The following is a 13612-nucleotide window of genomic DNA, read 5'->3' as shown; positions in this document are numbered from 1 at the left end:
ATGCTTTCTCACTAAGATCAATAACAAGGCAAGAATATCTACTCTCACCATTTTTATTCAAGATAGTAATGGAGATCTAGTCCATGCAATAAGGCAAGAAAAGAAAATACAGATCAGAAAGGAAGACTTAACAGTGTCCCTATTTGCAGAAAATGTAAAAAGTCTCAAAGAATCTGCAAAACTCCTAGAATTAAGTGATTAAGCACAAGTTGAAAAATACAAGATAAAGATGCAAAAATCTATTATATTTCTATGTGCTAACAATGAATATGTGGACACTGAAATTAAAAATACAATCCCATCACTCAATATAGTCACTCAGAAACATGAAATACTTAGGTGTAAATCTAACAAAATATGTTCAAGGTTTGTATGCCAAAAACTGTTGATGACAGAAATCAAGGAAGATCTAAATAAATGGAGAGACAGGATGTTCATGAATGGGAAGGCTCACATAGCAAAGATACTAATTCTCCTCCCCAAATTTAAGTACAGGTTTAATGCAATTCCTATCAAAATCCCAACAGGATTTTTTTTTTTTTTGCAGATAAAGGCACAATTGATCTAAAATGTATATGAAAAGACAAAGGAACTAGAAGAGCTGACCAATTTTGAAAAAGAAGAATAAAAGGAGAGGGATCACTCTACCCAATAGTGAAGCTGATATAATACAGCTATGGTCCTCAAGGCCATGTAGTATTTGTGAGATAGATACATGGATCAACGGGACAGAATAAAGAGCCCAAGAATAGACCCATGCAGATATGCCCAATGATTGACAACAGAGAAAAAGCAATACAGCAGAGGAAAGATAGAACTTGCCAAAACACTGATGGTGCATTTGAACATCCATAAGCCAAAAAGTGAGCCTCGACCTCAACCTTATACCTTCTACAAAAAAATTAACTCCAAATGAATCACAGACCCAAATGCAAATTGTAAAACTATACAACTTTCAGGAAGAATAAAAACAACAGCACATCTTCAGGATGTAGAACTAGTTAGAGTTTCTCATAAAACTAAATATGCAACTACCATCTGACTCAGCAATTGTGCTCTCGGGCATTTATTTGTCCCAGAGAAACAAATCCTCATGTTCGCATGAACACCCGCACTCCAACGTTTATAGCAGCTTGATTTGTTCTAGCCAGACACTGGAAACAAGGCAGATGCCCTCCAGTGGGTGAGTGGCTAAAGACACACTGTGGTATATCCATGCTGTGGAATACTCTACAGCAAGAAAAAGGAGTGAAGGATGGATACACACTCCAGCTTTGATGAACTCCGGAGAATTACTCCCAGTGAAGAGAACCCACCCCAAATGTTATGTACTGATCCAATTTATATCACATTCACAGAATGACAGAATCTGGACATGGAGAACCTATTAGTGGTGGCCAGGGGCTAAGAAGGGGGTGGGATGGAGGGAAGTGGGTGGTCCTTACGAGGGCAGCATGAGGGATCCTGGTCATAATGAGGATGTTCCGTGTCCCAATGGTGTCGATGTCATCATCCCGCTGGTGGTCCTGTGCTATAATTTTGCAAGTGGTTCCCATGGGGAGAAACTAGGGAAAGGGTACACTGACCTGTCTGTATTAATCGGTTCATATGACTGCATGGGAGTCTACAAATTCCCTTGCAGCTAGTTTAATTTAGGAACCAAAAGCAGGTCAGACTCCGGGTGTAGAGCAGGTTATTATCACCAACCATAACTGTGTAATTTCACCTCGCTTCCTGACTAGGTCTTTATTTGGCTTCTTATGAAAGTGAGAGCCCAGAGAACCAAACAGAAAAAGAGAGGTGGAAATCTCTAAGGTGAGTCTGGGAGCCAAGACAGGGATGGGGACGGCCTGGCGGGGGGAGAGATGTGGGTACTTGGGGCCAGGCCAGGGTCCAGGGGCTTTGTGGATACCCAGGTCCACGGGGAGGGGGCAGGTCAGGCCAGGCTCTTAGGGGTGGGGGGCAGAACTCAAGTGCTGGGGTGGGAGGGAGGCTGGGATTGCAAACCGTCCCCCAATATCCATGGCTGGAGGCTGCCCCTGTGGGCTGTCAAGATGTGTGTCCAGGTCCAGGACCGCCCCCCCACCCCCGGTCCATATTCTTATGCCAGAAAGTGAGGCAGCCCCTCCTGCTTGTTCAGCCTATAAATGCAGCCAAGTGGAGGTTCGTGGACCCACAGCAGCGGGCTCTGACAACTGAGCCAGGACAGTTGTACAGAGCCTCTCTGGGGCGGGAGTCGCCTGCCTAGCAGGTGACGCGCCGGAGGGAAGTCTAATCACCACCCCGAACATGTTTAAATCTGCAGATCTTCTATTTTGGGGAAGACGTGAGAAGCTCAAGGAGGAGGAGGAGAAGGAGGAGGAGGAGGAGGGGAGGAAGTCAGCAGAAGCCTTCCACAGCCCTGCCTTAGCTGGCCCAGCAGAAAATAAGAGGTGTTGCCACCTCACTGCTTTGCAAACCGTGACCCCACGGCCTGGCGCCAGCCCCAGCGACCACACAGCCCGGGAGACCTTTCTCCGCCTTCCGTGGAACTTCAGCTCCGGGGAAGGGCCCAGGACCTCCTGACCTGCGGGTAGCACGTGGCTCAGGGGCTCTGCCTTCAGGACGGTGGGGGTCACGTTGCTGGCCGGTCGGTCCATCCTCAGCAAGGACGTGGCACCGCCCCCAGAGCGTTGGGTGACTGTGGTGTCACTGTCCCTGGGTGATGAGCAGCACCGAGGCTGACACCCCGTCTGTGCCCAGGTGGCCTGGGAACCCCCACATCTCCAGCAGGCACCACCAGCGGCCCCTGTCGTTCTGCTGACGGGCCCTACCCTGCCCCCCCGACCCCGGGATGGGCTGGTTTCTGCAGCCCAGTTCACCCCTTTCTGGATCCTGCTGGTACCAGGGGACAGCTCTCTGGTGACAGCTGTGACTGACACAGGTCACGGGACAAACCTGAGTCGCGAGAATGACAACATGTACAGTACACTGTAAACTTTAGGTTGGTATAAACACGTCCGTACGCCCTGCGTAGCCACGTCCACACGCCGCTCACTCGTGGGCCTGGGAGGCACCTCTGTTGGGATGCAGGGCAGTGTCCCAGCTCAGGCCTGGGGACGCTGTGGCCTCGGGTCCAGAGAGGGCCATGGTGGCCATTTCCACTCCGTAGCCCACATTGGGCTGACAGGGCCCGGCACATGGACACCCACAGCCCTGCATGTGGCCAGACACCTCTCTTCTTGGGGTGCGGTGGGGTTGAGGAGCCCCACGGCGGGTCCCCCTTGGACTCCCCCCACCCCCAGACCCTCCCACACGGAGTCAAGTTTCTATGCCAGGGAGGAGACGGACCATGGAGCTGCTGAACCCCCACCTGGCACGTGACCAGGTCCCCCAGCCAGGAAGGCAGGGAGTACAATGTGCACCCACTCTCCCGGTCAGGGCCTGCTGGGCAGAGTGGGGGGGGTGTGTTGGGGTGCACTGACCCACACTGGCCAGCGCCTGGGCCCCCCTCAGTGCCAGACGTGGCTGTCCTGGTGGCATGGACTTGGGTCCCCTCCAAGCGATAGGCAAAGACAGAGCAGCCAACACATCCTGGTGCCTCCTCAGACTCGGGGAATTCTGCTCGGCAAGACCTCGGAAGGCATGAGAACATTCTTTGCCCAGACCAGCCCACCCCCTTTGCATCTGAGACCCCAGAGCGGGGGAGTAGGGACTGGGCTCCAGCCAGCCTCAGGCTCCCGCCCTGCCCGACGCCACACCCAGCTCCTGCTGGGGCCCCACCAGCTGCCTGGAAGCCCCTCCTCTTTGCATCCCTCGCTCCCTGGCATCCCTTGGGCAACATTAGACAGGACCCTCTGCAGACAGCAGCAGGCACTGTCCCCACCTCCTGGTCACCCTGAGTACGGCCTGTCCAAGGTGGGGAGTAAGGTCACAGGGGTCCGCGGCCTTGGAGACACATGACGGCTGGTCCGGGGCCGATGCCACTGGAGCTCAGGGAGGCCTGCTCAGAGTCCAGTGTCCACCAGAGGATGGTGTCTCCTACCCCAGCCGCAGGGAGACCGGACACTCCAGAGCAAGCTCCCCACTCACCCCCAAGGGCCCAGCTTTGCCGCTCACTGGGCTCCATGTCCATCTCCCGATTCCTAAGCAATTTGGTGCAGGAAACCCCAGGACCCGTGAGGAAACCCCAGAGTGCTAAGCTTTGGGAGGGGCCTGGGGGGCAGCAGGCCACGGTGACTCCCCTGCCCCCTGCAATCCCTCACCCAGGCCCAGGGTACCAGCTCATTCTCCAAAGCCAAGCCCCCAAATGCCCCCCCCCCGAGCCATGCCTCCCTATAGCCAAGGCCCACCTCAGTCCCTGCTCCCTCCCGCTCAGAGATGGCAGCAACCTCTCCCTAGGCTGTGGGGAACGTGAGGAAAGCATATTGGAGAGAGCAGAACAGCACCCTCAGTCGCAGCTCCAGTGGCAAATCAAGCCTGTCGGCGCCCACAGAGGGTGCTGCGGGCCCTACCGCCCCCAGGCTTGGGGCCCCAAGGCAAAAGAAACACTGTTCCTTGTTTCCTGCTTCTGTGACCTTGTACATGCTGTTCCCACTACCTGGCATGCTGTTCCCCACCTTGTCAATCCAGTCACAAGTGCAGCCCACCCCCATCATCTCCATGCCCGCTCCCTCCCGCCCCTCAGTGGCTCAGTGCAGATTGAGGGTGGGGAGGATGGCAGAGGGAGGCTGGGACTCACCCCCCCGCTGGGCAGGTGAGAGGGAGGCAGCCAGTGATGAGCCCCACAGAAAAGGCAGGGCCCGAAGGGGCTCCGGCTGAGTGTGTTTGTGTCTCCAGTACACCCGGGGGGCCCTTGAACCTGCTCTCTGCTTCTCTGAGCAGTTGCTAGGTCGAGGCCCCAGTGCAGCCCAGAGGAGGGCCTTCTCTCGGACACCTGCCTGGCGGCCCCCCAGGTAAAGATCACAGTGTCCCTTGGCCAGGTGCAGCCTCAGAGCCCTGACAGGAATGGCGCCCTGCAGACGGCCACATCCAGCACGCATGGCCCTTCCCTGCAGAGGCCCCTTTGTCCTCCTGCTGACCTGACCTCAGTCCTTGCAGCTGGGTTCGAGGACCTGCGGGGGCTCTGAGGGATGCGGCCTACAGCTGTGGGGGACGGTCAGCAGCCTAGGTGGTGCCCAAGGCTGATGCCCGGGAGGCTCGGCCCAGGGCCAGGCGACATGGGCCCCTGACACACAGCCCAGCTCAGCCATGAGGCGGGCATCGGGGCCTTGGGGCTCCAGGGCAGCCAGCAACCCCACTGTGCCCAGGAGGCCAAGGAGAGGGCCTGGCTGTGGTCTCTTCTTGTGCTTTTTCTCCAAGCCCTCCGGAGAGGGAAAAGTGGGGCGGGGAGGGGGGACAAGGAGACATCCCAGACCAGGATTTGCTTCAGAGGCCGCTGGGACTGGCTGGGATTCCGAATCAATCCATTCTCCCGTGGCTGATGCATGGGTCTGCCGAAACCCCACGTGGCTGTATCATTGGAGACTCACCCCCACCATCCCCAGCCCCCCACAGTTCCTAAGGTGAGGGCGTCTCCATCACGACCCAAGATTTTTCCCAGGAACCTAGCCACATCCAGGCCTCTGCAGAAGCCTGGTTATCTCAGCTGGCAGCCCTCCAGGGTAGGACCCTGAGGACCCCAGGGGAGGTTCTCAAAGGTGTGGCCAAAACTGTCCCAGAAGATGAAATGATAGACAACACCCCCCTTCCCTAACAACTCAGGGACAGATGGCCACCGGCATGGCCCCTGGTGCCTCGGACCTCTTAGGCGGTCATCAGACCTCGGCCCACTGCATCCCCCAGTGCTGCAGAGCTCAGATGAGGCATCTGAGGAATGGGCACCCCCCAAGCAATGCCCCAGGCTCTAACCTTCACCCACCCATTGGGGCGCCAAGGGAGCAAGAAGCCGAGTAACTCAGCCCAGAACTGTAGTCAGGGAGTGCTTCGGCTAGAAGCTCCTTTGTACCCTGAAACTCTGTCACACGTGCCGAGCCCCAAGCCTGGAGCTTTACACGCAGCCTCACAAACCCCATGTCGCCGTCCCATTTGGCGAGTGACAAAACAAGAGACTCAGAAAGGCAAAGCCACTGGCCAAGGACACTGGGCTTACGGGGATGACGCCTGCGCCTACCAGAATCCACCAGCCCCCGGAGCTCTGCTCCTGAGGGTGTGGAGAAGCCAGGGGGACAAGGGGACTCCGGCTGGCCTCCTGGTCTTGCAGCAAACACAGACACGGTGACACGCAGCTTTCCTCCACTCCTGCCCCTGCTTTTTGCCGAAGGGCTGTGCCCCCTGGTGGCCCTGGTGTTTCAGGACTGCCCTGCGGGGTCTCAAACATACTCAAGACAAAACCTCCTGCTGCCTCCAGCTACCCTCCGCGGGCCCTGCGGGGGGAAGCCGTGCCTCGTCCCTGGTGGCAGAAGACAGCAAGCCTCACCCCCATCATGCCACCCCGTATCACCAACATGCATGCTCTGAGATTCCTGTCCTGCAGCCTTGCATCTTCACTGAAAACGGCCCCATTTCCACTCTCCAGGACTCCTCCCTGAGTCCTGGGGTCCTGGGCCAGGAGACAGATCCAATAGGGAGACCTGGAAACCCATGCAAACATACGTCTGAGCAAAACTCTGCCCTTGCCCATGGCTGAGTAGGGTGCCTGACACCATCATCCTCTGGCGTCCGACCCTGGGCCTCCAGGCAGGACCAGAGAGGTGGGAAGATTCACTGGAGATGAAGAGGCCTGAGGCATGAGCTAGAACGCTCACTATTGACCAGTGGGCCTTTGCCAAGGGGACGAGCTTAGAGAACAACAGTTCAGCAAAGAGGAGGCTGCCGAAATCCAGAATGTCTGGGGTGGAGAGCAATGGCAGGAAAGACCAGCAGAGGCCAGACGGTGAAAGACCTCATAGGGCAGACCAAGGAGATTGAGGTTTATACCGCAGGCTCTAGGAACAGGGCAGGGGGGCAGGCACTGAAGAATTTTAAGGAGGGATGTCATGGTTAATCTGATGTGTCAGTTCGACAAAGCCATAGGCTGCCCAGATATTTGGGCAAACATTATTCCGAGTGTGTCTGTGAGGGTGTTTCTGGATGAGATTTCCATTTGAGTCAGTAGACTGAGTAACGTAGATTGCCGTCCCCAATGTGGGTGGGCCTCATCCCATCAGTTGGAGGCCTGAAGAGAACAAAAGATGGAGGAAGGGAGAATATTCTCTCTGCCTATCTTCCGCATTTGCATTGGAATTTACACCATTGGTTCTCCAATAATCTTGCACTCAGCAGATCTTGGGACTTCTCAGCCTTCATAGTTATGTGAGCTAATTCCTTATAATAAATCTGTCTATCCATCACCTATCTCTCCTTTGGTTCCTCTGGAGAACCCAGACTAATACAAGGTGGAACATGGCCAGTTTTAGAAAGATAACCCAATAATTCTACTTTTGTAATTTATCCCAAGGGGGAAAAATTCAAGATTAGCATGGTATTCGCATAACAGAAAAGTAACGAATGGTTACGTTATTCCTGTTCCTAAGGCAGAAAGCAGAGGGATTTAGCTCCCCAGCCCAGCCCAGCCCAGAGCTTGGAGAGCCCCCACCTGCTGAGGAGCCACACCTGAACCATTTCTTGGAACCCACGGGGGGAGACAGGTGCATTGTCCTGGCCTCCGCGTGCACACGGGATGAACTAAGGGAGGGGCTAAGTGCTACACTAAAGCTCAGTGCAGCCCAGCAACGCAGAAAACTTTTCAATCGATTTATTTACTCCTATGGCTTTATGGACACTTACACCCTCTTTATTTCAATAATGATTTACCTCTTTGGAATACAGCCATGTGAAGCACAGTTGGGGCTTAAATTAAGATCTCTTCACGCTAACGTACACAACCTCTCTGGGTAGGTCTGCCTTTAGCGTTCATCGTTGGATCTCACACACCACGGCACTTAGCAGGGAGACCTGCTAGCAGGTGACGGGGTTGAGAGAAGAAGGTGGGCTGGGCCGGGGTGTGGTAGCCGAGGTGGCCAGAAGGGGCCAGATGTGGGGCACAGTTTGAAGGTAAAGCCAATAGCATTTGCTGAGGACGCGCAGGTCAAATGTGAAAGCCAAGGAGAGGTCAAAGCCGACTCTGGGGTTTTTTGGCCTCAGAGAACAGAAGAGTGACATTGCCATATCCTGAGATGCAGGAAGACCAGGAGAGGAACAGGACTGGAGAGGAAAGTCAGGAATTTGACGCAAAGCATGTTCTGTTTGAGATGTCCCTTAGACAGCCCAGGGAAGACAGTGAGTATGGATGGAGCCCATGATTCTGGGGTTCAGAGGGAGATCACGCCTGGAAGGCTGTCAAGCCATGGGCCTGGGTGACACATCTATGGAATAGTGAATAGAGAGAGATACCCAAGCCATGGGCCTCTCGAATGTTTAGGGGCTGAGAAACAAGGCAGATCCATCAAAGGACATTGAGAAGGAGTTTCTAGAAGTTAAGAGGGAAACCAAAGAAGAATCTGAAGCGGATACAGACTCAAGAAGGAGAGCGTGATCAGCTGTGTCAAATGCTGCTGAGAAGCCAGGTAAGACAAGAACCAAGAGCCGGCCTCTGGGTTATCAACACGGACATGAACGGCAGCCTCACAGGGAGGCGTTCCAGGGAAATGTGAGGGGCGAAAATCTGAAAACAACGGTGCCAAAGAAAATGGAGAGCTCTAGGATCCTGGAGGAGAATGGGCAGGAGATGGAAACAGTTCACAGAAGAGGTGTGAGTGACCCAGACATGTGAGAAGATGCTCATGGGTCACAGCGATGCTCACCTTCGCACTGGCCACGCTGTCTCCCTCCGACCATGGAGATCCTTCTCCCAGCCCTCCGATCGATGTCCTGGGTGTTCCAAGTGATCTGACCTCAATACAGCTGTGTTCCAGGGACAAGGAAAGCCCAGGGTCCCCCTACTGCTCCGCCATTTTAACTCGTCCCCCCAGGAATGCTCACCTTCACTCTGAGGAAGCCCACACAGGTATACCATTTGTAAGTCTTAGATTGATGAAAATAATAATAATAATAATAATCGTAACATCATGTGGGCAAAGCTGAAGAAACAAGCACTCCTACCTTGCTGTTTGGAGTACAAAATGATAACACCCCTACAAAAGTGAGTCTGGCAGTTTCCATCAAAATTACAAGTATGTGCACTCTGGGATGCAGCAATCCCACTGCTAGCAATTTTTCTTCCCGTCATGCTTGCACACCGCCAAATGAACGAGCCTGCCTAAGGCTATTCATTGCGGCACTGGGTGACAGCAAAAGATTGGAGAACACCAAGTGTCCATAAATAGGAAGCTGGTGAAATCAAGCACCGCACAGCCCGAGCATTGAACGCTGGGCAGCTGTTGTAAGGATTCTCTTGATGCACTGATATGAAAAGGTACCCGTGAGATTACATAGGTAGAATGCAACACGTAGAGTAGGTTAGCATTTCATAAAAAGGGACGGGAAGGAATATATATTTACATTTGCTTATGTTACATTAAAAATCTCTTTAAAACTTTAAAAACATTTAAAAATACACAAAAACCTAATAATAATAGTTAACTGGGTGAACAGAGAAAGACTTTCGGTCTTGGCACCATGCAACAGGTCACCTATTCAAGAATGAAGTTAATTTTCAAAATTTGACGCCCACAGGGAGAGAGCATGTATCTGAGAATCTGAGGGGAGAGGGCTTCCAATTTCTAGCTGTGGGAGATTTCCCTGCAGGTGGGATGGCTGCACAGGATCTGTATATTCTCAATTTCACAGAATATTGCAATGTTGCTTTCTAGAATGATGGTACCACAGTGTGCTCCCGCAGCAGGATTCATGGGTCCCCAAATCCTTGACAAGACTTAGCATCTCAGGATGTGTTCTGCTGCAAGATATGTGCACCAAAATGAAGAAATAAATCAGGAAAGATGATGAGGATCAGCCATTGTAGGATCTAACGCAGGAAGAGGACAAGGGAAGTCCTAGGGAGACAAATGGGCAGTATCAAGAGAGGACCCGGGATCGACTGGAGTGAGCAGGGGGCTCCAGGCTCCGGGAAGAGCCTAGCACTGAAAGAAGGCTGGCAGAGGTGACCATCCTAGCCATCAGTCCAGACTGCCTCTGGCCAGTGGAAAAAAAAAAAAAAACAGGGGAGGGAAGACAAGGGATGACTGGCGTCTGTTACAAAGCCTTTAACACTGGGGACGCCTGGGTGGCTCAGTGGGTTAGGCAACTGCTTTTGGTTCAGGTCATGATCCTGGGGTCCTGGGATCGAGTCCCGCATCGGGCTCCCTGCTGAGCAGGGAGTCTGCTTCTCCCTCTGCCTGCCGCTCCCCGCTCTTGTGCTCTCTCTCTCTGTCTCTCTCTGATAAATAAAATCTTTAAAAAGAATAATAAAAAAAAAAGCCTTTAACACTGAATTATTTTCGTCAGACCTTGATTTTAAATTTTAATTTTAAAAATAATTTCTAAAGCCAAATCATAAAATTCCATTCAAGCATTTTCAAAGAATTACAGTAATTCCCAGTGGGAGGTAGGGTTGAGTTTGCAAATCTGAGAGGTCTGCACCCAGAGGAATGAGCAGGGCCATGGGGAAGTGCAGGGACAGCAAATGATGGATAGATATCTCAAAGGTTATCTCCTTCCAAAATAATATGATCCCAAATGCACAGGCTACCAGGAAGAACACCTGGGGAGGACAGCGAGAGGTGGCCAGATAGATGCTCTACTCCAGGTAACCACCTGGAGTAAACCAGGTGACCAAAAACACAGGGCTCCCTCTCCCCACCCCCCCCACCCAGATCAAAGTCAGGAGTTACCATATCTCCTCAAGAGGAGCCTTCCAGCTACATGTTGCAAAAGGTAAGGCTTGAGTGAGTGCTGCTGAGTGGTTGGGGACCCCTTCCCTCCACCTAGTTCCAATTCAGAATGGAAACTCTACCCCAGGGTAGAATCAGGGAATATTGAGGCCCAGATCCCCCTCAGCCCAGCTGATTGTAGGGTGTTCTATAGTGGGAGAAGCAAGCCAAGAAGACCAGAGGCTATACCCTGTGCTCTGCTCATGAGGCAAGGATGTCATTCTGAGAAAGTGAGCCACTGTCCCACTATGGAGTGGTGGCTCAGAAGTTTTGTTCAGTAGGGAGAGGCAAGCTGTAAGAACAGAGAACTCCCAAGCTCTACCCAAAGAAAATGACTTTACTTGAAACAGAGTGTAGGGGAGCTCCCACTTAAGGGTACTCTCAAAAACAATAAATTTTGGAGGTAAGCAATTAATAGGAGACTGGTAGCTTCTTGAGAACAATCTAAGCCATAAATCAGCTAGCTTCCCAGAGAGAACCATGGAAAAGGACAGTCATGAGTCTTCTTTTCCCCAGCCTCCAGTAGTAGGAAGGACCTCACCGTCCGATAGGTGCTCATGACCATATATTGTCAAGGCCACCAACCACTCCCAAAGCCAAAGTCACATGTTTCAGGCTTCCACTGAGACAGTGCCCACTTCCCACAAACTGACATTTCATGCAGTTAGCTATTGCTACATAAGAAATCACCCCCAAGGGCGCCTGGGTGGCTCAGTTGGTTAAGCAACTGCCTTCAGCTCAGGTCATGATCCTGGAGTCCCGGGATCGAGTCCCGCATCGGGCTCCCCGCTCAGCAGGGAGTCTGCTTCTCCCTCTCCCGCTCCCGCTCTTGTGCGCTCTCTCTCTCTCACTCTCTTTCTCAAATAAATAAAATCTTTAATAAATAAATAAATAAATAAATAAATAAATAAATAAATAAATAAAAGAAATCACCCCCAAAATTAGTGGCTTCCTAAAAACAATCACTTTATTTTGTCTCACACTTTTGTTGGTGGTAAATTCAAGGGCTCAGTTGAAGATTCTCCTGCTCCATGCAACATCAACAGAGGTCACTTGGTGGTATTCAACTAATAGATGGGTTGGTCTACGAGAATCTCACCGTAAAAGGAAAAACCCAGTTTTTTCTTCCTATGTAGGGAAAAACCCAGTTCTTCCCTACCATGAGTTTCTTCCCAATGAGTCTCCTTCACTCACTCACACAGAACACTTTACTTCTGACATTGCTGGCCACCAAATGTGTAGAGGTTTTTCCCCACAGCAAGCAATTCTCTGTGACACCAGCTGGGTGTCCTACAAATTAACTCAATTCTGACACTATCTACCAGGAGATAGTGTTAGATGACACAGGTTAAGGGCTCAGTCCCACGAGACTGTCCCCACCATCACAACTTCAGGTGTGAAATGGCAAGACCAGGTTGTGACCTGTGCTTCTGGCCAATCAGCTATAGACTGAAGATTCCAGTGACCCCTTCCCTGAGTTCTATTAATTTGCTAGAGCAGTTCACAGAGTTCAGAGAAATACTTGCATTTACCAGTTTATTAAAGGATATAATAAAGCATACAGAAGAACAGCCATATGAAGAGATGCATAGGGTGAGTCTGGGAGGGCTCTAAGCACGAGACCTTCTGTCCCCATGGAGTAGGTATGTGTCATCCTCCCAAAGTGGATGTACTCGCCAACCTGGAAGCCCTCCTATTAGAATTTTATGGAGTCTTCTTCCTGTAGGCATGATCAATTATTAAATCCATTTCTAGCTCCTCTTCTCTCTTTGGAAAACAGCAGGGGTGGGGGTTGCTGAAAATTCCAAGCTTCTGATCAAGGGCTTGGTCTTTCTGGTGACCAGCCTCCAGCCAGGAGCCATCCAGGAGCCCACACAGAGTCACCTAAATAGAACAATATATGCTCCTAGAGCTCTTATCGCTTAGGAATTTGCAAGGGTCTAGAAGCTCTGTATCAGGGATGGAGTCAAAGGCCAAATATTAAAACAAGAGATATTCCTAGTATCCTTATCACTGAGGAAATTACAAAGGTTTCAGGAGCTCTGTGCCACGTACCAGAATTAGAGACTATTTTCTGTTATGTCACACTCATTCATATGACTAGCACATTGGTGGGGGGAATGACAGTAAGGTTGAGCTCAGTTGAGACTATTAACTGGAGCACCTATGGTTGTCCTCTATGTATGATTAGCTCAACACTCCTCAGAGAATGGCAATCCCAGGGTGATCAGGCTTTTTGCATGGTGGCTGAATTGCTCCACAGTGAGAAAGTGCCTGATTTCTTATGACCTAGCCTCAAAAGTCCCAGAATATTACCTCCACAGCATTCTGTTGCTCAGGTGGGTTCTAAACCCAGCCCAGATGCAAGAAAGGAAGAGGAATAGATTTTAATTCTTTTTTTTTTTTTTTTGAGAGGGGGGATCTAGGGTGGGGGGAACAAAGAGAGAGGGAGAGAAAGAGAACCTTAAGCAGGCTCCATGCCCAGCATAGAGCCCAACACAGGGCTCTCATGACGCTGAGATCATGACCTGAGCCAAAATCAAGAGTCGGACGCTTAACCAACTGAGCCATCCAGGCGCCCCAGAATTTACTTCTTAATGGAGAAATACCTTAGTATTCAGGGCAGGAAATAATTAATGATAGACATCATGGAGACAAATTACCACAAATAGAAAATATCCAAATTGAAATAGAGATTTCTTTTTTAATGAAAGAAAATACAG

General features: G+C 51.4%; 1 protein-coding gene across 1 annotated transcript in view; it reads left to right on the top strand.

Moving 5' to 3' along the window:
* RASGEF1C (RasGEF domain family member 1C) overlaps positions 1–3080 on the top strand; it is a 32886-nt gene extending 29806 nt beyond the window's left edge. The window contains exons 12-13 of the mRNA XM_045886297.2: positions 1743–1815; positions 2306–3080. Coding sequence (XP_045742253.1) covers positions 1743–1815; positions 2306–2330 — 98 coding nt within the window. The 3' untranslated portion in view covers positions 2331–3080. The remainder of the gene's footprint in view (positions 1–1742; positions 1816–2305) is intronic.
* The last annotated feature ends 10532 nt before the right edge of the window (positions 3081–13612 follow it).

Source organism: Mirounga angustirostris, unplaced genomic scaffold (genome assembly GCF_029215605.1).
Source record: "Mirounga angustirostris isolate CCGP_5_RB_7025 unplaced genomic scaffold, mMirAng1.0.hap1 SCAF_7, whole genome shotgun sequence".
Taxonomy (NCBI): Eukaryota; Metazoa; Chordata; class Mammalia; order Carnivora; family Phocidae; genus Mirounga; species Mirounga angustirostris.
Note: the sequence above shows the minus strand (reverse complement) of the source record. Positions and strands in the feature narration are given on the sequence as shown.